Source organism: Struthio camelus, chromosome 5 (genome assembly GCF_040807025.1).
Source record: "Struthio camelus isolate bStrCam1 chromosome 5, bStrCam1.hap1, whole genome shotgun sequence".
Taxonomy (NCBI): Eukaryota; Metazoa; Chordata; class Aves; order Struthioniformes; family Struthionidae; genus Struthio; species Struthio camelus.
In genome coordinates, this window is record NC_090946.1 from 34421320 (window position 1) to 34448384 (window position 27065).

Consider the following 27065-nt stretch of genomic DNA (forward strand, 5'->3'; position numbering starts at 1 on the left):
CTGATGATCCTTATGGTGCCCGAGTTTGCTGAGCCTTTAGGTTGGCTTATCTCTATTCTCAGCTTTTTACCTGAGGGGAGGGAAGGATGGCAATTCAGTTTTGGAAGAGGTTCTCACTGGTAAAAAGAGATTGACAAGTGAAATGCATCCCACTCAACTTGTTTTCCACACCTCCCTCAGCTATCACCAAGCATCAGCTGTTTTGAAACAGACCAAGTAAGCAGTTTCCACTTGTCTTAGTCTAGGTGAATTTCCTAAAAAGTTTGACAGCAAAGGCTAAAGTTTTTCTTTTATTACACTGACAATTTAGCTCTGTCCCATAAGGAAAGTAAAAACATGTATCTATTGAAGCCTTTTTATTTCTGTCTCTCTCACCTTTTTTAGTCCACCTGTTCAGTCAACTTCTTTCAAATTCGTGGGGAAAGAGAGGTGGTTTTTAAACATCCTTTCTGTCTGAAGTTGACGAATCCCTCTAACACAGCCACCTCTCTTGTCATGTCTCTCTCCTTGTTAAACCCTTGCACAACACATCTCTTATTCCCCCACCAGTCCGAAACAAGCCTGAAACAACTGCCAGTATTTGGGAACGGAAATAGCAGGCAACCCGAGCTCTCAGAGGGGACAAAAATTGGGGTAGTCCCAGGAAACAGAAGGGACAGCACACAGAGAGCTGCAGGTCCTTTCCTCGGTCCCTGAGTCTCTTCCTCGTGGCTCCGTTTATTTGTTGACAATACCTAGTTAAGTGATTTCACTGCCAGAGGAAACACAAAACAGCAGATTAAACCGCTGGGCTGCTACTGAACCAGGAATGTGCAAATCTGGAGTAGAAAATTTCCTGAGAAGGCAAGACAGTGGCGACCGGTAAGTGGGCTACCTTTGCCATGGTCGCGTGACAGCTCTTGCGCACCCGAAGAGCCCCAGAGACCTGCCCTGTCAGGCCTGGGGGATCGTCCTTCTCCTGAAGGAAAGGACGCTAATACTTCCCAACCGTCCCCCTCGCGAGGCAGCGGCGCGTGAGGCCCTCTCCTCGCCCAGGTGCCGGGGAAAACCTGCGTGCACGCGCACCCCAGACATGTGTCAGGTTATTTAAATCAGCTCAGCAAGTCTTTCCGCCGGAGAGACACAAAAGCAGTACAGGCAGGGCTTCCTTTTGCGCTCTGTCCTCAGAGAGTCCCATCCAGAGCAGATCATACTGATACAACCTGACAACATCCGAGGGATAAAGGGGAGGCTCACACCAGATGCAGCCTAATGCTAGCCAGTATTATAAGAGGGCAACCAGAGATCAAAGAAACCTTTTCTTTCCTGCCTTACTCCCAGCCGCTCCGCTGCAAACCCAGCGAGCCCCCAGCCCCAGGGGAGCCGCGACGCGGCTGATCCCCGCCGTCCTTTCACGGGCAGGGAGGAAGGTTTCCCTCCCAGGAGCTTCACCACCAGCGAACTGTGTTTGTTTTTCTTTAAACTTCTTGTATAACCCTTTGCCCTTCCCAGAATTTCTCTCGCTAGCGCTGTAATACATTTGGCTCAAAAACGCAATATTGCAAAACTCCTCGAGAAGTCGGATATGTCCGTTGCCCTTTTTTTTTGTGGGGAGGGGGGAAGGGGTGTGTTGGGGGGGGGGGGGAAAGCTTCTCGGTTGTCCCCAAGCTATATATACAGTGATTATTCCTAAGAGGCAGCTCCCCGCTCTGAGTTAGCCCTTCACTTCAGCGTCCAGGCAGGTGGCGTGAGCCTGACCCGCCCTCCAGGGGTTAAGGAAAGAAGGGACGGCGGGGAAAGGGAAACCTTCCCAGCGGCTCATACTTCGCATTCCTCTTCTCGCCTCCCTCCCTGCCTGCCCTGACCGCGCCTCGCCTGCTCCCCTCGCCGCCCCGTCCCTCAGGCGGGCCGGGGCGAGCGTTAACAGCCAGACGCCCAAGGAGCCCCCGCCCCGCCGCCGCCGCCGCTGCCCTCACCCGTCCGCCGACGCCATGGTGCCGAGAGCCGCGGCGGCGGCCGGCGTCCCGCGCTGGTCCCGGCCGGGCGGCCTCGCTCCTCGGCGGGGGCACGGCGAGCTGGGGCCGCTCCGCTCCGCGCTGCTGCCCGCGGCCGCCCCGCACCGCCGGAGCCGCTGCGCCGCGGCCGGCGGGCGGGCGTGTGTCCGTGTGTGTGAGTGAGCGTGTGCGAGTGTGTGCGAGCGCCAGCGAGGAGGTGGGGGCGACTTCACACCGGCATGGTGCTGGCCGCGGCGGGATTGGAAGGCTTTAGCCGCCGCCGCCGCCGCGCCGTGGATTTGCAGTCTCTATTTTAGGCGAGGGCTGACATCACTGCCCGTTGTTGCTGCTGTAAATCCCCCCCCCCCCCCCAGCGGCTCATTTAAAGCGGGAGAGGACGCCCGGGGGGAGGGGGAGAAGCCCCTCGCGGGGGGGAGGGCCGCCGCCGCCGCTACCTGCCCGGCCCGGCCCGGGGGCGGCCCGACCCCACCGCGCCGCGGGGGGCACCGGAGCCGCCGGGAGCGGGGGGGAAGCAAGGAAGCAGCCGACCCCACCGGCCCGACCGCCACCCCCGTGCCCCGCCGCCCTGCCCGCAGCGCCCCCCAGGGCGACGCGGCCGCCCCGGCCCGGCGGCGGCGCGGGGCGGTGCTGCCCCCTGCCGGGCAGGCGGCGGCGGCCCCACCTGCCGCGGCTGCGGGCCCCGCCCCGCCCCGCCCCGCCCCGCCCGCCGCCGCCGGGGGGGCGCCCCGCGCGCTCCCGCGGAGCCCGCGCCCTTCGAGCAGCCCTTGCTGCTATTTTTCATCTGTACGCCTCTGCTTTTACAAGCAATTTACACACGTACAGCCCCCTCCCCCGCCCAAAACATATACAGAGAGAGACACAAATGCACTGGAATGAGGAAGAAAGCTGAGGTTATTTTGTTGATTTTTTTTGTTTGTTTTCTTCCATAGCCATCTCTCTCCACAGCCTTTTCCGCAAGCCTAGCTCCTTTCCTCAGGGGGAAGATGCGTTGCTGTCCCTGTTGTGCTATTTCACACCCTTTCTCCAACAGATGGCATAGATCCTCACCGGTTTAAAACGATGTTTGAAATAGTTTTGCATCTTAAAAATAGATCCTAGCTATCAAAAGGATTCGTGTTTCCAGCTCGGTTTATTTATTTATTTATTTAAACATTCTTCTGCTGTTTTTCCTCTTCAGCGGAGTTACATCTCAAGCCTTGTTCTGCTCGGGCTACTGTGAATCACCTGCCAGACAGGATGGACAAGCTCTGCCTAAGAGGCTGTTTCTATCTGTAATTCCTACAAAGACTAGACGTTGTATGCGTGCATAAGAGTATGTGTACGACTATCCATGTGTATGTGTGAATATATATGTCATATGATAATAGAAACACATTATATTTGCATTTATAGGGAAGTCAGAATTGAATCTAGGATTCATGCACCGTCAAAGTTAAGGTTCAGAAGCAGACCCAAATGCTGCAGTTAATTTCTTTCTGTAAAGAACTATGTTAAAATTTTAAGCCAGTGAAACCTAACTTTCTTCTTGCTTCTGTTTGCTCTGAACAGAATCTCTAAGCAGAATAGAAGTTTCTCTGCAAGAATATACTTTTGTGTGATATACAGCCAGTGAACTGCTGGATTGTTGCTGCCCGAGCCCAGCAGCCTCCAGCTATCCACTGCCAGATCCGTGAGCGGTGGAACTAAATGGGGAAGGGAATCAACACTGAGAAGTCAGAGGACCAGTAAGTACCAGGCCCGACTGATCTTTTGAAGAAGGAGATGAGTCAGAGCCAGAATTAACACAGGGCTGGAATTAACACAGACTTTTTGCTGACCCGTGTGGACCACAAAGCTCTCAACTGGACAAATCCTAGGGGAGAAAAAACATTAAGGCCTATTCTTTTCTTATCTCAGTTGTAGCAATGGAGAGCAATAGTAATGCTATGTAAAGCAGTGCAGGTATGTTGCTGTAACTGAGAAAAGAACCAGGTCACAGACCTTTATGGTTTCTGCTTTGAAAGAGAATTTTTCTTCCCAGGAGAGCAGAGACTCTCCTTTCATTTACTCATGGAAGAGCTCTCACTGAGCAAGCTATGCTCCAATAAACAACCATATTCTTTTCTCATTCTTTCATTTCATTCCTCATTTTTCATGTCAGGAAGAGACACATGTTGACCTGCAAGTTTAACCCCCTCCAAAACTGTCACCTAATTACCTCTAACCCTTTCTGTCAGAGTAGGAGTACCATACGTTCCTTGGCACATGTGCTTCCCAGTGGAGGAATGAAACAGATCTGATTTTTCACATTTAATTCAGAGTTTTTGTTACTGTGGTTGCCATGCAGTTTGTCAGCCAAGCATAATCTCCTGGCAGGAGGAGAGAGACAAGCAACATAAGCAGAGAAGTAATTCACTGTGGTTGTAGCCCTTAACTTTTGGACTCAAGCAACAGATCATCTTGTCCTACTGCCAGTGAAAATAAGCGAAGTGCAAAAGCATAACACATTAAGTCCTTCTGCCCATGAAAGCAAAATAAATTACGCGGAGCTGCCTCCCATACTAAATGCCCTTTTAGCAGTAATTTTCGGATTCGTAAGTAGGTGGAAACTACTGAGTCCTAAGAAACTCTTAAACAAGATTTTCATAGCATCAGAGAAATCGGAGCTGAAAAAAGACTTGTTAGCTTATAATAGCTATAGTCATGCAACAGTCTAGGCAGAACATGACTTCAGGAAATCTGAGTCTTCCTTCGTGAGAGCACCAAGTCCTTTCATCAGATCCCCAGCGTTCACATCCAACTGTTGTCTCTAAGCTTGGTTTAGGCACTGTAATAATTCTGAGGTCCTACAAAGTCCAGGTGTCAGAGATGATATAGCCAGGAGTCATTACTGATGGGAGACATTCCCCTGCTCCCTCGCCCCAATCTTATCTAGGGCTTATCTCCAGTCCTTAGTCACTACTGAACAGGAGAATGATATAATGAGAGGGTGGTGATAAGGAACGTGAGGAGACCAAAGTCTCTCCACCACACAACATGCGCAGTGGAGAATCTTACGCTTTGATGTCAAACAATGCAGTCAAGGAAAGACTGCTAAAAGTCAGACCCGAACATTATTCTTCATGCTGAAAGGCTACAGAGGAGTTATTCTGCCACAAACATCTGTGACCTGATGGAGACCAGAACTTTCCACGTCTTAAGGAGAGCCTCTCCCAAGACATTCACAGGTCTTTGAAATAATCCACATGGGATTAAAAAGTCAGGTTTTCATCTGTTCAGAGTACAAGGTGGGAGAGAACTCCCCAGATACATTTCATTACAATGGCTCATGTACAACAATAGCAGCACTGGATGCATTAAGAAAAAAAAGATGCAGGTTATTTACGCAGTAATTGAATTGAGTGCTAATTCTGCTAACTCTTCAGTATGCCTGAAGAGTCCCAAGTGAGAGGCACACGCAAACAGGCAAGGGCAGTAGACAGGCCCTAGACTGTGACACAGATAAAGCAACACGGAATCTAAATAATGTCAGACATGGGTATGTAGGTTAAAAAAACAAACCTTAGTTTATTTAAATGTGTAAAGTACTTGGGAGGGAAAAAGATTACATTGTACTATGGCAATACAGACAGCACATACCATAACAAGCTCATCCATGGTAATGAATTCAGGCTACGCTTTCCAGCCTCCTAATCCTCTCTATCACACAGATCTTTGGGAAAGACTCACTGTCGATTTTTCTAGGGGACTCTAAGGGAGACCACAGATTAATTTCAGTGAGAACTTGCTGTCCTGTTTCTGTATGTAAAACTCAGGAGCACAGCATCATCCTCCCACCAGGAGAGAAAGCCGAAATACGTCAAAACTCCCCATGCACTGAGACCCTCTGTCATGGGTTAAGAGTAGCCTGATGGAACAGCTGATCTTAGGACAAGTTACCAGGGTGTCTGCCTTCACCTGGCTCATCACTGGGATGAGAAGCCTAACGCAGTAGAGACTGTGAGAGATATTATGATATTTATAAAATGCCATTTCCAGACACAGCTTTTTATTTCAGGTTCTTCTCAATCCAGTCTTTGAAAGGAAGAGCTTTTGTGTAGCCACTGTAGAGTTGGAGGCTGCAAGTTTTATCATAACCCCAGCTCACTAATCCCATCAGGTGCCACCTTAGCTCAGGAGATGCTTTTCCAGGCAAAGGTATGGCTGCAATCCCACCAGTCTCAGCAGGACAGATATTAGAAAAGGCTGTATGGTCCTGTTTAGCACAGAACATGCTGTCAGTGATGCTGACCTGTATCCCATTATCCTCATACTGTTGCTCACACAACAGTGAGTCCATCATCCGAACAACTCCCATGCGGATTGTGTCGTTCTTGTATCCGGGATCTTTAACGTCAGACAATACCTTCCAGCCAGTAACCATTATTTTTAAATCCTCCATGGATGAAGTAAAGTCATGAGAAGATGCCAAGCAAATGGGTTGAACACGACTGCTGATTCTGGCTTTGTCCAAGAGTTTTATGATAGCTATGTCAGAATCAAGTAATATAGGGTCATAATTGGGATGCACTATGATGGCAGAAATCTGGGGAGGAACCAGAGTAGGAAGAATTGTAGGGTTAATAGCAGTGGAAAATCAGCAATACTCTTTCCACATTTCTACAATGTATTTTAGCTTATTTTGCAGTCTTCTCCCCGCTTTACTCCCAAAATGTTCTTTCACCGCAGGGCTCACTCAAATGACTGCTTCCAAATCAAAAACATGCAAAAAGATCAAGCATCTTCCCTTAGGGGCTTTTTTTTTTTTTGGCTTGGGTTTCAGGCCAGTTTTTATTGCGTGAAACCCCTCTTAATGAAATGCCATCAAAGATATCTTCACCAAAGTGGGGAGTTCAAGATTTTCCACCGTTTACTGAAAAGATTTTGGCTGCCATGTCATCTTCGGTCTGTAGAATTAGAATTTTGGGGGGGAGAGAGGTTTTGAATTAAAATGTCTTCTTCTTTTCATACTTCACCTATCTTCCACCCCCGCAAAAGAACAGTAGCAATACAGAACAGAATACTGGGGCCAAACTTTACTGCTAGTTACCGTGATGAAACACTACAAGAAGAGATAGGATTCTTATAAGGAATGACTGTCAAAAAATAATACATATAGGAAGATCAGAAAAAGCTGCAATTAGGGAAAGAAACCAAAAAGCTGCATATAAAATAATAATCAAATTAACCATAACTCACTGGATAAAATACATTCATGAACTCACAAATTCCCCACTCCAAAAAAGAGACAAAGTTGAAATTCCCGTGTTTCTCCTCATTTTGACTTCAGCCTTTCTAGTTTTAATTCAAACAAACCACTCAGCTGAGCCTGAGGTGCTATTTTTACAGCTGGAGTCAGAATCAAACTTCTTTAGAGTTTGGGAGTCTCTTTAGAGTCTCCTCAGTGCTGGGACTGAGATGTGAAATGTATTCATGGTGTCAAACCAGGATCTAGAGCACAGGTGTCTCCCTATAAATAATGCTAATTGCTATTGACAGTAGCTGGCACCTCTTCTCCTTTTTTTCTGGCAGTATCAGTCAAGATCCAATGGCCCATGGAATCTGGACTATTTTCATAGTCATCAGTGTTAGGGGGAGCCATGCGAGCTGGGCAGTGTAAGGGAAATTTAATGCGCTGCAGCATGTGCCCTCCTTGTGCCATGATAGTTCTGACAGTTGATTCTCTTGGTATGCGTTTCAAAGAACAGTGTGTTATACAGTATTTTGTCCAAAGGATCATCTCTTTCTCCCCATACAGGATGAATGTGATGAACATGTGTCTGTGCTAATCATTTTCCACTCCCACCAGACTTACCCGCAAGTTCTGGATGGCCTTTTCCTCTCTGTCATCATCTCTGTAGAATTTCCCCAGAACCACCTTGAGCTCAGCTGTCTTGAGCACAATGGTCTTGCCCAGATCTGTGACGCAGTGAGCTGCCACCACCACAGTGCGCTCGTTCACCAGGGCCCCGCTGCAAATAAGGATCCAGCTTCCTTTCCGGAGGCTGCTCTCCTTCACCCCGTTGGCTGTCCGATAGATTGCCGCTTGCCACGGCCACCTGGTAGAGGTCACTGTCTTTTGAAGGGTGATGTTTTCTGCTTTTCCGCAGACTGAGGAAACATGAACCAAGCGTGAGGTAACGTCTCTTCCTCTTCAAAGAATGTGAGTATCACTCTTCCTTGATTCCTGCTTAGGATGTGCCTCAAGGAACCAAACTGCAATGGTTAGCATGAGGCACAGCTTTCCTATTAACCTTTAGCTTTAACCTGCAAAATTCTAGTATGAGTATATTTTATATAGCTGTAAAAGACATTCATTTTTTCCATTATTATCTGAATTCCTGGCTAAAGTAGGAATGTGGATTTAGCACTTGAGCAAGTGAATTTTCATGACAACCTTTTCAAGCTGCACTATAATGAGGTAACTACATAAAGAACTGAAAAGAACACCACTGACTCTTGCTTATACTAAATCACCATAAAACCGGCAGTGTACTAAAACCCATCCTAGGCAGTCACAGAGTAACTGTGGGGTCATCTCCTAGAACTGACCTTGGCACAGCTGCGTTCATTCCTACAAGGACAGACTTCTCTTGCAGCAAAAACCTTGAAGCAAATGCACATAAATCAACAGCTATCTCAAGGAAAATGAAAACAGAAAGCCATGCCTTGCTCTAGGAACATATTACCCTGGCTTAGGTCTGGGGTACAATTTTCCATAGTAGGAAAGGTTTACTTCAGTTCAAGGGGTTGCAGCAGGTGGTCAGGAATTTTTTCATTTCCCTCAGGACAAATGGGTTTTTTTGGGTTACAGTGTTTACATGCCCACAGCCAAAAGGAGTGAATGAAATACTTCTCAACCCCTGAGATGATCTCAAAGCAAAACCACAGATGAGCACTCTGAGAATCTTTCTGATGTTAGGATCTAACTGATGTTTTAGGATCTAAACTTCCATAGTTTGCTTGATGTCAGTAGCGAGTCATACCAAATCCTGTGATGTTATTATCCTGACTTACTATATGCACTATCTCCGGATAAGATTTCATCTGATCTTACATTTTGCAATATGAGCCCTTCCTTAGCAGGGTATATTAAAGGAAGGGCCTTTTTGAAATGCAGGTTTTCCATTCTATTGCTTAAACCTTGATGTTTTCTTAAGCTGTGTGCCAAAGTACAGAGATGAAAGAAAAATCCCATTTGCAGTAAACAAAACAGGAAAACATGAGGTGATAATTAGAAAACATTTTCAAAACATGAGAGAACCCCATTTTGCCTTTTGCTCAATAAAAGAGTAGAAAAAATGATGGCAAATTATAGTGCCAAAAGCTTGATCCCTTTACCATCACCTACAGAAGTTCTACTGGTGGGTAAAAAGAGCCATGTATCTTGCAAGCTTTATTGCTCCTATTTCCCATCTGGAAGCACAGAGACTCTACAGTGTTAGGACTCCCTAATTATCTAAGATGAATATACATCCTGTTTCCCCCTCCACCAGGAGATGTGCACTTTTTTTTCCCTTAGAGACTCACTTGGAATACACACAGGGGCCCTCCCACTCCATTTGCCTGTCTTCAGACAAGTCCTCCTGCTGCTACCCAGGCGGCGGTAGAAAGGAGAAATGCATTCATACTGCAGCTGAGTGTGCAGATGCTGGTACCCCAGAGGCAGGTCTCCAAATGGCAGTGCCGGTTTCTTGGTTGGATAGATTTCAAGCTTTTGCTTGCTGAATGTAGATGAGTAAAGTTGATGCAAAGGTGTTTCCCTGTTTCAATGCAAAAAGGGTACAAGGTAATAATAATAGTACGACAAAAACAATCCTTACCGTAGATTTATTATTGGTTGTGTTAAATAGCCTTTTAAAACGTAAGCAGTTAGCTTGCTTGTGAAAGAATAAGGCAAAAAATCTTTCCAACATAGTTCAGCAATATTTCCATTTACCTCTCTGCTATTTTGCTTATTTCTATGTATATACATACAGATCTTTGCCTATAACATATCTGTTTGTGTGTCTTTTTGTTTTTCATTTTACAGTTTCTGGACTGCATTCAGTTGCTTCTGAACGTGGAACAGTTCTTGCCATTCACAAAAAGACTGGGATATCACATTTTTAATACAGAAATTACACTGGAAGTTGGCACTGCCATCATTAGTCCTCCCTAGAGAGGAGTTAGACGCATCTTTTCTCTGGTGAACATTTTAATAGGCAGTATTAGAAATCGATTCAGATTAAATCATGTTGATAAAGTTTCTTGATTTAGCAATTAACAGAGATAATTACTTCACCACAGAGACTTCATAATTGCAATATGCACTAAGCTTCCATTTAGAAATTGTACTGATTAGCTGAAACGTGGCACATAATTAAAAAAATAAATACATGCATCAGCCTGGATATGGACCATAAGGTTGACTACAGCCATACTTAAATCTTCATCACTTAGAACATGGCCCTTGCACTAATGCTTAAAAGCACGTATCTCCAGAAAAAGCTATTTACATCTGCAAAATTCAGCAGGAAATTAATTTCCCTGGAGATTTCTGGTACTGCCTGCATCTAGAAGAGCCCCAAGAATGGATTTTTCACATGGCAATTCCATTTCTGGTCACAGAGAGACACAGACTGTCTCCATCACATAGCATCTGTGAGATGATATGTGACAGCACTCAAGGAAGGAAAAGTTATTAAGAATGAGAGCAATGGCAAGTTTCTCTAATTTTGGAAGAGGGATGAGAGGTGCTGTGTGTTCGTGCTCAGACTGTCTGGGTCCAGTTCCCTACTTACATGTGACCTTGCATTATTGCTTTACCCATACTTTGCCTCACTATTATTCTGTAACATGGAAATCTTACTTCAAGGGATAAAAACAGTTCACAAATATGAGATGCCCTCATGGTGCTATAGAAGTGGGGACGTGTATTTGCTCTCATGCAGCAGGTTTAAGCAATCTGAAACATTTAGCATAAGAAGACTTGTGTTCAAAAGCATAGGGAGAATTTAAGAAAAAAAAAATCTTCTGATGGCTACTAAAATCTCCTGATGGCTTCCCAGGGCCATCTCTAAGATCCTAAGCCACAGACAGCTGGAAGGCAGGAGAGTATCTGCGGGAAGTATGAGCTTGCCTTGTTCCTAAAGTCTTCTCTAGGCATCTGCTACTGGCCATTGCCAGAGACAGGATAGGGCTTGAGCTGGACCTTTATTCTGACCTGGTATGGCTGTTCTTAAGACCAAAGATGAGGACAGTTCTTGCACTGCATCTAAAAATAAATGAATCCTGCACTGCAAGAAGACACTGAAATGAGAAATAATTACTTGGACAAAAATGAACCTGAACGTTGCAGCATAACCAGAAAGATTCAGATTGGGCTCATTTCAAGAAATCAGCAAAAGGGCACAGCCAGACAGGGTCTGATTTTTCATTACTTCCTTCCCATCCTACTCGCCTTCCTCCTCTCCCCCATCCCCATCCCAAACCCAACTTTATATCAATTGTACTGTACTGCTTTGGACAGTGAAACCTAATGGGAGCAGATTACACTAGTATACCCCCTTCTCTCCTTGTGCTCTCCCCGCTCACTTATTCACTAAGACGCCATGTTTTCGTATTTTAAAACACATCCGTAGCCCCAAGGAATTTTTCTGAGATAGTTCTTGTTGTCTGTCACAGGCTTGCAAGCCTTATTGCAGCATCATGCCGTACTTTGCACATCTCCAACTGTGCATAACTTCTTGGCTGCCTCCAGCAGCTTGCAAACCTGCGCTTAATCAGAGCTCCCCTCCCAGCAGCTGTCATTGCTCCGTTATCAGCGGAGCTCACACCAACCATTTTGCAGGAATGGCTGCTCAGTCGGGCCAAAGCACACAGCGCGGAAAGGAGAGGAGGGAAAAAGCAGTCACGTTTTTCTTAAAACTATAGTTGAGGTATTGCATTCTCACCTTGACTGAACCTGCATTGGAAGCACTTTCTGTCTCACCAGGTCAGAGATCTTTGGCTCTCTGCAGGCTAGAAAAAATACAATGTTGCACAGTGCTTTTCCACATACAGAGCCCAAACGTCATGGTTCATATACCTTTCCACCCTTTCCTGTAGCTAGCAATAGTGAATTGAATTAAGAAAAGAGGCAGTAACTTCTATGCATTAAAATAAAGATAGGCCATAAAGCCTAAAGCTTTAGAAAAACACTTCCCCGCAGATCTCCAGATCTATCCCAACCCTGGAAGCAACTGAGCGTCTTCTGTATGGGGCACTTTCAGCCATGGAGGAAGCTGTCACTGTCAGTGTTTGAACGCCAGGTTTATACCACTACAACTGATAGTTTGGAATCTGAGCAAACTTTTTCAAAAACGGAATTATACGTAAAATATTTAGTGTGCCTCTCTGTAGCAACACAAAGCTAATCCCAGGCATACAGAGAAAGGCAAGCCAGTATGACAGACTTTTGCAAGCCTGTTTGCTTGTGGACACTTCGGGAGGAGCTGGCGAGTCTGATTTAAAGGAACACCGCAGAGTTACCTGAATATACACAAAAGAGCAGAAGGAATCCAGGAATTTCTAACTTTGCCTATTAAATTTATTTTAAGAGGAGGATGAAATATCCAGCTTTATCCGTTCAAATGACTTTGCCAGAATCTCTTCCCTGCTGCGCACAGTGGAAGAAAAGGAACCTTGCAGGATGTAGTTCATCTGTATGCCTGAGCAGTCATGTTCTGTGGGATTTAACAATATCTAGCTCTTTGTCATTACTGTGTATGTTAACCTTTGTGTCACTATCAAAGTTAACATCAGTAAAGATGCTGTCCACAAATGGAGATGATTACATGCTTCAGGGAGAGAGTATTTCCATCTAAAATGGCAGAATAAAGCAAATTCCCCAGGGGACAGATATATTTCCTTATATTATCATTACTTTGGTTAACAAGAAAATCTATTAAAATATGTTTCAAAAAATTGCTTTGGGATAAAGAATTTGGCAGTTCCCCAGCCCAAATTCCTTTATCCATTCAGGGCTCCAGACATGATTTCAGTAGCCCCAGGTCTACAGTGTAATTCCCTTTCTAGCAAAGCATTTAAAGATGTGTTTCAGTGTTTTGGTGAATACAGATAGTGTAAGCATCTCCTCAAGTGATTTTTTTGAATCATGCCTTTGAGGCTGCAATCTACAAGCCTGGCCTTAGAAACCTTTACACTTGTGACTGGGCCCATTGACTTAAAAGGACTGTGAGAGGAGAACTGAGCCCTATGACAGCAAGTCTGATGAGACAATTATTTCCTTCTATTTCAGTTCCCTGCTGATCTTCTTTGATTTTGATCGTACACAGTTTTATCCTAACATGAGGGTAATAAAGGTCTAGGGAAAAAGTCCTCTCCGTGTTTAAAGATGAAAACATCTGCTGGAATTGGGCTGATTTTAGCAGCCAGTAAGAGCTGGCAAACTACCAGCCTCAGAATCAAGAGTCAATCACAGGGTTTACTCTTAGGAAAACTGATTGATTGGCCAGTGTAAATTATATAAAACAAACTCTAGTAAAAACATAGCAGTTTTTATGAGTTCTTGTAAAAAAAAAGATTGTAAACTACCTTTTATGCAGATTGGCTGTTTCCCTGACCATTCTCCATTGTCTTGGCAGGTCCTCTGTTCATTCCCACTAAGAACATATGAGTTGTTACAAAAGAAAGCAATGACTGTGCCAATTTTTGCATAGCGTCCATTCAAGAGCCCAGTGTCTTCTACCACTCTTCTGTAGCCATTGAGTGGGCCACCAGGATCTGAGCAGTTTTTTTCATCTAGAACTAATGATAGGGGGAGAAAAAATAGTAACCATTTTATCAAGTTCACAGCATCATTTTCTCCTATCAGATGACTGCTTGCCGCTACATGCAGATGCTACTACACAATCTACACTTAATTAAAGATGCCTTTTCAAAACCTGTCTGGGATCCCAGTCTTAGAAAAGATCAAATATTAAAGGAGCGATAGTAATACAGAATCACAGAATCACAGAATCGTTTAGGTTGGAAGGGACCTCTGGAGATCATCTAGTCCAACCTCAATACAGATGTCTGCCTATAATAAGCACTTCAGTCTTTGCTGAAAGTGTAAGAGTCCCTCAAACTTTGCTTATAATCCTGAAAAAGAAGCTTTGACTTTACATGATGTTAATGTTCCATTAACTTACACAGGGCTATTTCATGTGCCTAACAGGATGCACTTGTAATATTTGCAGGGAACTGGCCTTTGGCATCCTTTTACCATTTCTGCACTTTCAAAACTTCACTGGACTTGGATAATAAAACTAGACTACTTAATTTTACTTTTATGTTTGGTTGCATTTTGGTTTCTTAGCACTGAGAGAGATCTCAATAATCCAGGGAAATATTGGAATTTAAAGAGAACATAATATATATTTTTACTGATACTAAAAATTTAATATGGAAAGCTTATTCACATGAAGTTCTGCCTATAAAACCTCTTTTACTTCCTCCTTCCCAACATTTTTCTCTTCTTTTTATTTGTTGTTCTTTTTTCTCTCAATAAACTTAAATTTATGGCCTACATCTAGATGACGATTACACTAAGTACTGCTAACAAATGCTTTTCCCTATATTTTTCAGCCCTCTGCTCTTTCTTTACATTTAAAAGCTGAAAAAGGTTCATTTTTTTCTCCATTTAGATTTCATCTTTTAGTTTTCTTGTCAGGCTGACAGTAACATGCAATTCTCTTTAATTTCTCTAACATCTCATTGCGTGATACCCCATGAACGTCTAGTTTAGACAGTTAGTGTTGGTGCTATTCTGCGTATGGAGGCCTGAGAAGGCAGAGACATGTATCAGTTGTCCAGAAATGACCTTTTTATGTCATTGCTTCAGACGTGCCTGCCCACTGAGCCTCAGTTCACAAAAGCACCAACATACAACAAACCACTTAAACTTTTATTTAAATCCCTGTGAAAGCAGCACAGCAACAGTGCATCAGTATGGCCCTGAACTGGTACCCATATCCTCATGTCCCCAGGCAGAGCCCAGCTCAACGCAGCATGTAAGCACATAGCTAACCACAATAGCACATGCTTAAATGAAGAGCACACGCTCTTAAAACTGGCATAGGCATAGATTCACTGCTTTCCTTAACAGCATTGGACTTCAGCACATACTGAAGGTTACATATGTACTTACATACCTTTCCATGTAAGATTCATATACAGTAAACAAGGAGAGCTGGACTTCCTTGCAACCAGGAGAAAGGGAGAAGCAGAGCTCTGTTTTCTTTTAATTGAGCTCCCTCTTTCCCCCCCTTACCTCACAGGCTCTCACTTGTGAACCACAGGTGACTGATAACTTCTCAGCTGAAGAATACAGGGAATCACCCAGCACATAATGCTTCATTTGGATGTTGCTTTCTGTACTGTTATCTAGCTTAGACACATCAGCCGATGAGCAGAACGCATGTTTTCAAATGTACCTAAGCTTGACCAAGTATGTCTACATACTAAGTCTTTAGAAGCCATGCTCTCGTTTCATCTTGTGCTTATCAGTAACTTCAGAAATAATTATCTTTTCCCTGAGTTCAGGGTTATGACTTCTCTGGTGGATTACAAATAAAAAGAAGCCATCTGGGAAGGAGAGACCCAAATTACACCACATAGCATTTCAGTAATAGCCAAGTCTAGATACAGATCTTTAGCCAATGACATCATGCAGCAGGGATTTTAGGACAAACCTGTATTACATTCATTGCAACTGGAGACTTTCTCTCTAGACAGAAGAATGCCTTTTGCTTGCGCTTTCAGATGAACTTATATACAGCTGTTTCATGACACTCCCCTCAAAAATTTGCATTGTTTGCCATAACACCATTATGAAAGCACTTTTCAAACTGATACAAAGGATTTTGGAATCTGGGAATAAAATTCTGCAATACAAAACAGCTAAAGAAAAATTAAAAGTCTCTTGGATGGGAAGAAGGGGTTTGCAATTTCACAGCTGCATTTATGTGAATGGTAGAATTCCTGTAGGCATGCAAACTCGCACAGCAAGAAGAGATAGAAGCATTTCTCCTTTAAAAATTTTGCTCTAGGATGGGAATCCTGTTGTAATAAGAGTATAGTCTTCATACAGTAAGCCCCTTATTCACCTCTGGAGAATGCACTAGACTTCTGCAGAGAAGGTATCAGAGATACAGTATTAACGGCAGCAGCTATTCATTGAATTGAGGGCATGAAGGCCCTCTTTTGGTTTTGGTCCTGGAAATTGTCAGTCTGTGTGTAAGGAGGATGTATGCCTACAGTCTTTGAGGAAATTATTTTTCAGTCGCTTGACGTTCCAGTCAAACCTTTATATAAGCTATAAGCAAGTTCTGCAGGCTTGGGCTCCAGGAAAGTAAAATCAGAATCGTTACTGCTTCTTAAAGACAGGAAGACAAAAGAACATCATGCTAAGCCATGGATCTACCAAATTTCAGGTGAGATTTGGATATTCCTGGTTTAATGTGAACACAATGGCCGCAACATTTGATAAGAATCAAAACTTAAAGTGACCTTACCACATTCAGGATGATGTGTTGACCAACTCCCATCAAGCTGACAGTAGGCAACACGGCTGCCTTTTAAGCTGTAACCTGCGTTGCACTTGAAGTAAACCTGGGCCCCGTATTTAAAGTCATCTCCTTCCACAATACCATGAGCGGGAGCACCTGGAGTCCTACACATCACCACTGACAGTTCAGATATTTCAAAAAAATCCACTTTATTACAAAAACAGGACTGTGTTAGGATGATTCTTTATTTAGAACATTGAAAAATCAGTTAAAATGGGCATAGAAGTCAAAATTACAGATGCCAATCTTTAGAAAACTGTTTTGACTTCAATTCTACACACACATATATGCTCACTTTTCAACACATAACTAGAACTATTCAATTCAATGTAATGACTCAGATGCGTGACGTGACCAAGTGCATAAGAATTTGTAGCATTAGGACTCTCATTTCCTCACAATATTAATATTTGAAGCACTCTCCATCTTAACAGAGGTTTTGAATGAACTGCCATGCTTGATCAACAACAATTTTAGATCCTTAAAACCTTTATATTGAAATTCTTTCCAATTTTGTTTCCATTTTTATATACATTTTCAGATAACCTCCCTGAACTATTAAAGCGTCATTATTTGTGTAGACCAAACGTTATCATAACACCATTAAAAAGGAACCTTGATATTTACCAAACTGTGCTATTTACCCTTTCCACAGGATTTGCACTATTGGGAAAATACTGAAAGACAATGGTGTACTTAACTTTTGCAAGTAGTAAATATTAGATTAAACATCCTAAGTAAGACTTCTCTGACAACATCAAACCAGAGCCATACTAAATCAGATGAAAGGTCCATCCAGCACAGAATCCTGTCTTCAACAGTTGCAAACAGCAGATGTGTAGAAAATAATATAAAAATAGAGCAAGTATATGCAATACTTTCCTGATGTGTCCTGCGATGGCAGCCCCAGAGATTCATCAGTCTGGGGCTCAAGCACTACCTGAACTACAATGCTGTCTTTGGGTAAAACATACCTTGGTGAATACTTTCTTACAGGAATTTGTCTATACGCTTGGTCCACAATATCCTGTGGCAATGAGTTCCAGAGACTAAGTGTTGTGCGAAAAATACATTGCCTTCTTTGGCTTGGTTTTTAGCTTGCCGTCTGACAGTCGCATTTGATGCCCTGCTTTCTGTGTTGTGAGACACAGAGAACACTCATGCCATACTCACCGTCTCCAGATCACTCTTAGACCAAAGTTGTGTATGCAGAAACTGCAGCAGTGTAAGAAATTACAGCTTTTAGTATCTACACAGTCACCCATCTCCCTGTCTGTCTCTGACTTTGCCCTTCCATTCATTGTGGAGAACTGCACAGGAAGGGATTCAGTGCAAGATTTATCTAGGCATATGTTTTTTCACTTGGGAGGTGTGGTACTCTGTCAAAGACAGATGAATGCTACAGAGATCATTCCTGCTTTATACTCTTCTAATGCAACTTCTTTTTCTCTTTTGCTTTTTAGCTACTGGATCTGGATACACAAGGAAGGTTGCTTTCTAACCTACAGCCAAATTTTGATCCTTTCACTACAAGAAGAAAAACCTTTCTAAGGCCTCAGCTCTGCAATCCTTACTCAGAGCACCCATGAATGCATCTATTTATACAGAGTGTGGACCATCCAATTATTCACATAGGAAAAGATTCCTGAGTGAGTAACAGGCCTAAAGTAGAAGCATTCACAAGAACAAGGCTCCACAGAAATTCCTCTCATTTTGCAGATTACTACAGACATCAAACAATGAGTTGGCAGAATCATTTGTGCACTACTAAGCACAAGCCTTGAAAAGGAAAACTGTCTAACATTTAAGAATTAGACAGGGGCCCAGACTTACTACTCCAGATCAAAACACATCTAGTTACAGGAGCTCAGCATTTCCTCTTGGCTGCAAGCATTCTGCATCAGCAGAAGACTAATGATAAAAATTCAACAAAATTCATTCCTAGATAACACGATGTTTTTTCATGCAAAACATACCCACACATATATGTACATACATACATACATATCTGCATATGTATATACACACGTATACAAATGAAAAGGAAATAATGGGAGCATAGATTTTCTAGAAGTTTTAAATACTCAAAACATTTGTCCCCCCAGTCACTCCCTTCATATCTTTCTTTGAACACCAATTTATTTCATTACATTTCTATTTCTCTCTTTCAATGTATAGTCACACTCAACTTGTCAAATGAAAAAAAGATTAGAAACATATGTGGACCACTGAGAATCCTTCTTTTTCTCCTAAACACAGGTTTTCTGTATTGCTTGTGGTCCAGCTCTACAGGAGAAATGCTTTGGTGCCCTTGTGTTCTAGGTCCATCCTGGGAAAATCTTCACCTAGCTACACTTACTCTCTTCCCACAATCTATAAGCATTTGATCTTGTCCAGTCTCCTAAATGATTAAGATCTGAAGTTTCTAGTCCTTTTGATTTGCACTGGTTGCTGGGCTTTCTTTAGATTCTCTGTGCCAATGTGACCTAGCTGGAACAACTCTGTTTTCATTTATGAGGTAAATTCAGCATTTTGTGCAGAGATTTGTTTAGTAATGGAACAATGGACTGGAGCAGAGATCATGAGATCTAATCAAAGCTATACAACTGTGGCCATGGGTAAGTTACTTCATTTGCTGTATCCATCAGATGAGAACACCCCTTTGCTCCCAGGGATGTTATGAGCATTAGCTCCTGTCTACTTATGTCACAGAGCCACTGCAGGGTTTCTCTTGTTGCAAAACAGCTAAATATTATTAATAGATGTGTCCCTTCTATTACCCATGCCTTTATCTGCTGGCTGTCTGTTCTCTTGTAAGAACAGGATCTTCACTCATTGTGCGTCCTGTTCTCTAAACTGTGAGTCTGCTGTGGCTAACTGTGTTAGCCACTCACTTTATCTTGTCTTTGGTTCATTTCATAAGTTCATTTTTTCTCTCAAAAAATTAAACCAGTTTTGAACCTTGAGGTGTTCCGTGGATCCCACTACCACAGCTGAGCTCTCTGTTTTGACCTAAATTATCTAGCCTGAAAGTCACATAAAGTTACTGCAGTACCTTCCTCTGCTGCTTTGAGTTTGAGTTTCTCAAACTGTTCTTCCTTCAGTCTGACTTGCCTTTTATCCCTTTTACCTATTGTATTTCAGGCAGCTCTTTTGCACCACTTCCCTTCACTTGCGAACACTTCATGCAATGAAGTTTTGAATGCTTATTGTGAAGGGAATCCTAGCCCCTTGTGTGCCTCATCCAGTTCTCTCTTTTCTTTTTGTGGATGGCTTCCCATCAAGACTATGAATTTGACAGATTCTCACATCTTTCAGGTTGTGCAGTATATTCCAGCAAATTTTAGGACAGCCTCCTTTGTTTGACATATTTTACTGAACATTCTCTCTGGTGTAAGACTATACCCAGCTCTCCAACAGACGTTTCTCAAAGGTCAAAAAGAAAGAAAAAAATGGAATGTTTTGTACCTGTCATTCATATCTAGCTCTGCCCTTACCCTTTAGTTACACAAACTAGCCATAAAATCCAGCCATCTGAGCTGACCCAGTTTTCTTTAGTTTCTAGGCTGTTAGAGATCTGCTGTAATGTCAGATTCACTTGCCTAAGCAGGACAGGCCTGATCCTGGATCTACTGAGTATCTTCGAGTATCAGTATTCTGGCTGGTCCAGCTCCACAGCCGTGAGAGCTGGATCCCCTCGCATCTGCCATCTCTTGCCCAGCCCTCACCACAACCAGTCATCCCCATCCCTCCTGGTATCAGCCCTCAGCTATACCTGTGCCTGGTCCAACCCACTGTTCCTGGGCCACTGGTGAGACTGCTCTGTTCCACATGAAATTAGTGATTCCTACTGCCCTGCCTGCAACTCTAGCTTCCTACCTTAAGGGTGTCTTGAATACTTGCGGTTTGTGCTGTGTTTGGCCAAAGCATTACTTGTCAGTAGCAAAACAAGAGAGGAGAGAGTAGGAAAATCTGCCTTGATAAGCCAGAGGAGGACTTTCTCAGTGACTCACCAGTGGTTAAAGAAGGAACTGGAATCTATAGGTCTTATCCTACTTAAAGGCATGATAAGCGTTGCTCCAGTGTCAGTGCAATATCCTCTGAACTGCAGTCACTGTGCAGCCTTTCATAAGGTTAATTACCTTACCTTTCCTCTCAGTGCACTTTGCAAGGCAGACAGAGGCAGAAGCAAGTGACAAGGCAGAGCACTTCAAACAGATTTATCTGCATATTATCTATGAAATGTACCATGAAGTCAATAAGACTCACTCCAAACCATAAGGTTTGAGACAACTCTGCCAAATTGGAAGTAGGTGAGTGTCAGGGATTTCAGGCTGCAGTCTCTGCACCTTTCTCTCTACAAACAGCAGACCAAAGCCACTGGGAATCCAGAAAACTTCTACTATGAGAAATCTGAGCAAAAAAATATCTGAGCAACCTATGGCTGCACCAACCCAGAGAGTCTGGGTTTGAGGCCGAGGCTGCGCCTATTGCTCATGCTATGGGTGTCATCACACCTATAAAGTCTGCGTTGACTCTGGGGACTTTGTATCTAGAAAACTACGGAAAAACTGGAGAGAATTCAGGGAAATGTAAAACTAACGAGAGAGAAATATGAGCCTGAGGAAAGACTAAGAGCTAAGAATGCCCACCCTGGCTAGGTAAAAGCTAATAAGTACAACAATATGAAAGCTAAAACCAGGGACGATACAGCAAAATGTTTAAAGAAAGACAAAGAGATGTGTCCAGACAGGAAAAAATTAAGAATGGGAGAATTCTTACTGAAAAGGTCTATAAAAGTCTCCTTGACAAATATTTGAAGTGCAAAGTAGGATGCAAGTAGAGAAGATATAAGCCTCAGCATTTGAAAACTGCAAATTCAACTGGAAAAAACACTGGAACACATTTTGGAGAGAACAGGCCTGCACTAGTAAGCACCCTGTGAGCTAAAGGATTTTTTTCAGTTTTAATTTTTCCATATTTTGCTACATAATGTTCCTGAGAAGTTCCACAATTAATGTACAGAAGCATGTAGATAAGCCGTGTCACTTTAGTGTTAGAGGCAAGTGTTAGCCTGATACAGCTCTGTACAGTTCATGAGAGAGGAAATGAGGAAGGCATAAAACTAGGTGGCTACAGGCACCTCTGGCAGAAACGCTGAGTTGTGACAGCCCTGTTATTAGAGAGAGAATAAAAAAACAAAGCTGCCTCAAGTGTCTGTTATACAAACTCACAGATTCCCAATAAAACTTATTACTCTTCTTGCCTCATACCTTACTGTCTTGGAAAACGAAAAAGTATTTCTGTCTCATATAACTTTCTGCAATCAGAGAAAAGCTAGAATAGATGAACAGTTAAGTTCCTGAATTTTTAAGAAAAATGTTCCATTATTAATAAAACAGCGCAGATTCCTCTCCTTTTTCAATTATATGTAGGAGACATTCCTCAGATCTGAATTATTTGCCATTTAGAAATAGTTTTCATGCTCATTTTATCACCAGTGAGATAAATTAGATGATCTCCTGAGCTGCACTTTTCCCTCTTCAATGTCCTTCAAATCCTGCCTGATGGAATCGTCATTTGCTCTTGTTCCAGGGTCCCTTCATTAAATGAATACCATTTTTTCTCCTGTCTTCCTCTCACCCACTTCCTTGTTAAATAATATATGCCCCCTCACACATATCATACATAATCTCTAAATTCTGCATATCCTGTTCAATAATATATTGCATGCCTGAAATAAATCTCATTTCTCATTGGTGGTACTAAGGCAAGGTCTGCATTTCCATTTTGCCCCCCTGAAACAATAGGTGCAAGAGCTTGTAGTTGTATTTTTGTTTGTTCTTAATTAGCTTGCAGGATTTTTTAATGCTGCTGCTGCTAAAGAAATTGATCTTGTTGCATAGTCCCAAGTCAGAGTTTGGCTTTGGGTTGACCTGTGCTAATGTATATAGCACATTTTGACTATCTAGTGGCTTTGGGGAAAATTTTTCTGTGCACTTGTAATATTGCTTTCACATAAGGTGTGCTGGCAGGCTCAGTGGAGGCCAAACACTGGCCACAGAAACTGCACTGGGTAATGAGCAGGGGAACAGAGCAGCTTCCGCTGTTATGGCTCCTACCATATGGGCTCTGCAGTGAAAGAGGTACAGACTCACTCTGAGACCCAGGATGCTGGCCAGCATCCTCGTCCAAACTGGTCTAACGTGTCAGAGAGAGCCTGACTGAGGTTTGATAGAAATTTAAATGAATATCCTCAGAAACAAAAGTCTGAAACACTATCACCAAACAGATTTCACTTTGTCAGAAGAAAGCCTAAACAATATTATTTCTTTCTGGCAATGGTACCATGACCCAGCGTGGCTGCTCAAAGCCACAGCAGCCCCGGAGCCAGAGCAAGGCTGCTCAGGGAACCTCGGTGCCAGGGTTTTGGATCTAGAGCTTTTGGGACTCCTGGCTCCAGGGCAGTCTGCCTGGCAAGGGGCTCTGGAGCCAGCAAACCTGGAAGCCCCAGGAATCACAGCTCCAAGATGCTGCTGCTAGAGGGAGCGTGACAGGCAGACTCTGTACAAGTGGAAGTGATTCTTTTTCCTGACCAAGAAAGCAAATTTTTAAAAAATGCATTTCCAGCAGAAAATGTCAAATTTCCTGAAAAGTGCATTTACTGCTAGGAAGCCATTCTAACAGAAAAGTCCCAGCCAGCAGGAGTCCCTGCACGCACTTCAGGCAGCTCAGTGATACTTGCAATCGCTGCCTATGGCCAACCCTGCTATAGTCAATAGTGGTAAATCTCCTCAGGTTTGACTTCTGGCCTCTAAGTCTCTGAGTTGATCAAACTCTTTTTCTTGGTTTAACTTTTTTTTTGAGGGCACGTCTGATTAGGTTACTACCTGCACATCATCCTGTAACAGTTCTTAAAGTTTATAATGTCTGTATTTCCAAAGTCTTTATAAAATGAGTCTCTATGTGCATTTTACTGCTGGGGAAGCTACCAGCACTGAGACATTAAGGGTTTTACCTGAAGCCAGGGAGTCAGTGGCAGAGCTAGGAACAGAGCTGCTATCTCCTGATATTCTTAGTAAGTAAGTTTACTCTTAGCTACCCCAGCTTTGCTCAGAACCAGCATTAAATAATTATACCATCATGTAATCCTACACAACATTCACAGCAACAGAGTTTTGTACTAAGGTGATAAAGCTATACGGGAGGAGATAGTTCAGTGTCCCCAAATGCAAAACACAGGAGCTAAGAGAGGAACCAACTGTGAACAGCTTGGCAGTTACTGGCAGGTATTGCAATGCCCTTTCCAAAGCCCCACAGTCAAAAGCTTTTCAGATTCCGACTTACAGAAATTGTCATCTTCACTCTTGACAGAGCCTATTCCCTAATCTTGCCCATGAGCTCTGTGAGTCCATGTAAATCTTTGACACCATTTATTCCCACACTTATCCCCCCCTCCCCAGCATGCCTGCCCCAGGGAGGAGGGGATTCTCACCAGATTTGCTGCCAGAACAGAACTGATGTGGGGGAGGACTCACATGGCTCCCCTGAGACATAATCCTGCTGCAGGTTGGCATAGCAGCCCAGAGACGGTTAATGCCTAACATATAAACCCACGGAGACTAACTTTAGCTAAAAGCATAAGGATATTTGTTGTCAAAATGTTTTTGGAACAGCTCTGTCCTCAAGGAGGTAATGAAGTGAGGGATTTCTGGAGGCCATGGCTCAGGGTGCTCCAGACTGTTATCACTTCCCTTAAGCACTGAGCAGGGCTTTCAAGAAAGTATACGACTATGGCAAAGGATCTGATGAAAAAGCCCACCAGCATCTGCCATCTGGAGGCATGGTGGCTCTTTTCTCTCCTCTGCACAAGGCAGCACCCCCTCTGTGTGTCCTGTCAGACCGTGATGCACATCTCTTATGACCAAGGAGGAGCTCCGACTCCAGATTGATGCTTTAGGAGTCCCTGCATGCTAGTGAGACTCATCTCTGCCTAGAGCCCTTCAGACCTCTCTCCATGCTTGGACCGTGGGCATATCATAAGTCTGCTATGAGCTACATGGGTTACATGAGGTCCTGCAGCGGGGAGCAGGGCAGAGGTGGCACTATAAGGGCATTAACCTTCTTGCCACCACCTTCCTGAACTACCTCACCTCCCTATGCTGAAGAGCACTGCTGACTAGGAAGCCACGCACTAACAACGAGCCCAGCTGTCCTCGTCTAGACCCTGGCAAGACCTGGATATGAACGACAGTCAGCAAGCAAGGCTAGATGGCTTCAGCTTTGCAACATGAGAGTCATTCTTCCTTGCAGCAGGAACAGCATGCTGGGAGCTGAACCACTTTGGAAGACAGGCGATCTCAGTCCATGTGCACAGGCCATGTCTGAGGGGGCCTGGTGATGTCTAGCTTGCTTACTTGTCTTCTTGGTTGCGCTTCAGAGCTTTTATTTTTTGGAGCTGGCAGACTCTGGGTTTGAGGTGAAAAAATAGTGTGACTGCAATTTTTACAACCAGAAATTAGAGGAGAATGAACAAGGAAAGCCAAGCATGTTAAAGATTTGGGCTGAAAATGATTTTTTTAAGGCAAGACTCTCAAACCAGGGAAAAATAAGTGCAAACAGTGAGGCAGACACTGTACAGGAAAAGGCAAGGAAACCACTGTGATAGAGAGCTGTTCATAGTGATGGCAGTTTCTGGAATAAGTGCTCTTGGACCTCCAAGAACAGGGAGACTCTGAACAGCTACAGCTGCACACCCGCACTGAACTGTGTCAGGCCTGTCACCAAGATGCAGCACCAAGCGGTTGAGGCTTCATGCAGGGCGCCAGAGATAAAGCCAATCTCTACCCTACCACAGGCACAGGCAAGGCTAAGATACAGCCAGCTCCACAAAGGTGCCTACGTCATGGTGATTTCAGTTGCTAAAAGAGCAAATAAGTATCTACATGTCTTTGAGGACCTTTAGTATCAAATGCAAGCCCTGGAGAAGTCCCAGGAGGATTCCTCCTCAAAAGAAGTGCAGGTGTTGCAGTAGCTTCCATTCAGGTTGCCAATCAGCGAGGATTTTGGATATATTCTCTACCCTTATTCACCTGCTTCAAAGGACCTGGGTTCCCCTTGGGATGTCCTAGGACACCTTCTCCCATCTCTGTGTCCAGCTCCAGCCACAGTTCATGCAGAAATGCTGGGACAGACAATTCACCACATAGATTTCTGGCCTTAATTTCTGGCCTCTGAAAGAGTCCTGGAAGCTCAAAAGCTCCTCTCATTGTTGAATTTTGCCAGTCTTCACATTAATCCTGGAAATGCCAAAAGAAATCATAACAACAGCTGATCAGCTAACCCCAAGTACTAGAGATAGCAGATTTCCAGTCCTGCTTTCTGGGCCTCTTTGCTTTTGCAGCGGTTCCACCAGCTAGGAATAATTACATAAAACTATGATGTAATTCCTACCGAAACCCAAATCTTTTCATTCCTTTCCAGCCAATTGGAACTCACCCCTGATGTTTTCCAGCTCCCTGCTTCTGTGAATGAGACAGTATCCATGTGAAAATATGCTTGGATCACCCACTGTGTTTTATTCATCCGGAGGCAATTTGGAGGTTGTTGCTTACAATTAGCCACTTGATCTTTATCAGCATTGTTCTTAGCCCTCAGAAAGCTGTGTTTCTGGATACAACCTTTCCGGTATTTGGATGGCCTATTTAATTACACAATTGGACCTGTTTGTGCATGGGATACTGGGCTGAGTGAAATCCCAACAATCCTCAGCGTTCGCTTTCTCTATCAGCAGCGAGAACTAATATTTAGAACAAGTCCTCCTTGAAAAACATTACAGTGTCACACTGCAGAGGAGACCACCATCTGCTCAAGGGGAAGACTGTAGGGCAACAGGGGGGCTGATATGCTCACTATTATACCAAATTACAAAGGAGAATAAATCACCTTGAGGTGTTTCTTTTTGGAGATGTCAGCTTTCCAGCTAAGCAGAGACAAGCCTAGACGATGCCAGATGAGAGAGATGCTCTAAAGAAATGCATGTTACTTTGAGACCATGTTTGTGAATGTGCATTAAATGTAAGAGCAAAACATCATTTAATTATATAGATTCACTCTAGCGTAGCTGACAGAATAGTTTATTCAGCCTTTTGCAATCTTCTAAGCTGGATTTGAGATAGAAAGGAAGATTTGGCATTGCCTGTTTAAGAAAAAGAGATCAAAATTACCAAGGGCTGAGATGAGAGTATAGGGAAAAAGAAAACAAAGAGAACTAAAAAGCAGGAGAATACTAAGGAAGTGGCAAGGCAATTTGGTTGGCTGCGAAAAACAGTTGCTTAGCTCTTGAAGAAAACAGAGAGGGGTATGGGAGCCATAAGAAAGAGCAAGTGGGATACTGCCTGATCATTTCTGTCATCGTTTCTACCGCCTGGGGCCATTCTGCTTTGCTAGTGTTTTTTAT

The 27065-nt window shown here is 43.6% G+C and overlaps 2 protein-coding genes and 1 long non-coding RNA gene across 7 annotated transcripts in view; 1 reads left to right on the plus strand and 2 right to left on the minus strand.

The window, feature by feature from the left end:
- SLC1A2 (solute carrier family 1 member 2) overlaps nucleotides 1-2114 on the minus strand; it is a 102258-nt gene extending 100144 nt beyond the window's left edge. Inside the window, exon 1 of the mRNA XM_068945494.1 lies at nucleotides 1956-2114. Within this exon, the coding sequence (XP_068801595.1) occupies nucleotides 1956-1972 (17 nt within the window). The 5' untranslated portion in view covers nucleotides 1973-2114. The remainder of the gene's footprint in view (nucleotides 1-1955) is intronic.
- Nucleotides 362-11922, plus strand: LOC104152876 (uncharacterized). 2 transcript variants are annotated; one of them, XR_696074.2, is made up of 3 exons: nucleotides 362-861; nucleotides 8123-8175; nucleotides 10045-11922. It is a non-coding gene; the product is annotated as an uncharacterized lncRNA (long non-coding RNA). The 2 variants fall into 2 exon arrangements; XR_696075.2 differs by lacking the exon at nucleotides 362-861 and adding an exon at nucleotides 3588-3718.
- Nucleotides 5517-27065, minus strand: part of PAMR1 (peptidase domain containing associated with muscle regeneration 1) — a 57839-nt gene continuing 36290 nt past the window's right edge. For 2 of the 4 annotated variants that reach the window (XM_068945489.1, XM_009688440.2), the window contains 6 exons: nucleotides 16553-16723; nucleotides 13590-13802; nucleotides 11948-12014; nucleotides 9543-9775; nucleotides 7828-8123; nucleotides 5517-6558 (listed from right to left, as the gene is read on the minus strand). In XM_068945489.1, the coding sequence (XP_068801590.1) occupies nucleotides 6022-6558; nucleotides 7828-8123; nucleotides 9543-9775; nucleotides 11948-12014; nucleotides 13590-13802; nucleotides 16553-16723 (1517 nt within the window). In that variant the 3' untranslated portion in view covers nucleotides 5517-6021. Of the gene's footprint in view, nucleotides 6559-7827; nucleotides 8124-9542; nucleotides 9776-11947; nucleotides 12015-13589; nucleotides 13803-16552; nucleotides 16754-27065 lie in introns of all 4 variants that reach the window. The other 2 variants (XM_068945488.1, XM_068945490.1) reach the window with 2 other exon arrangements.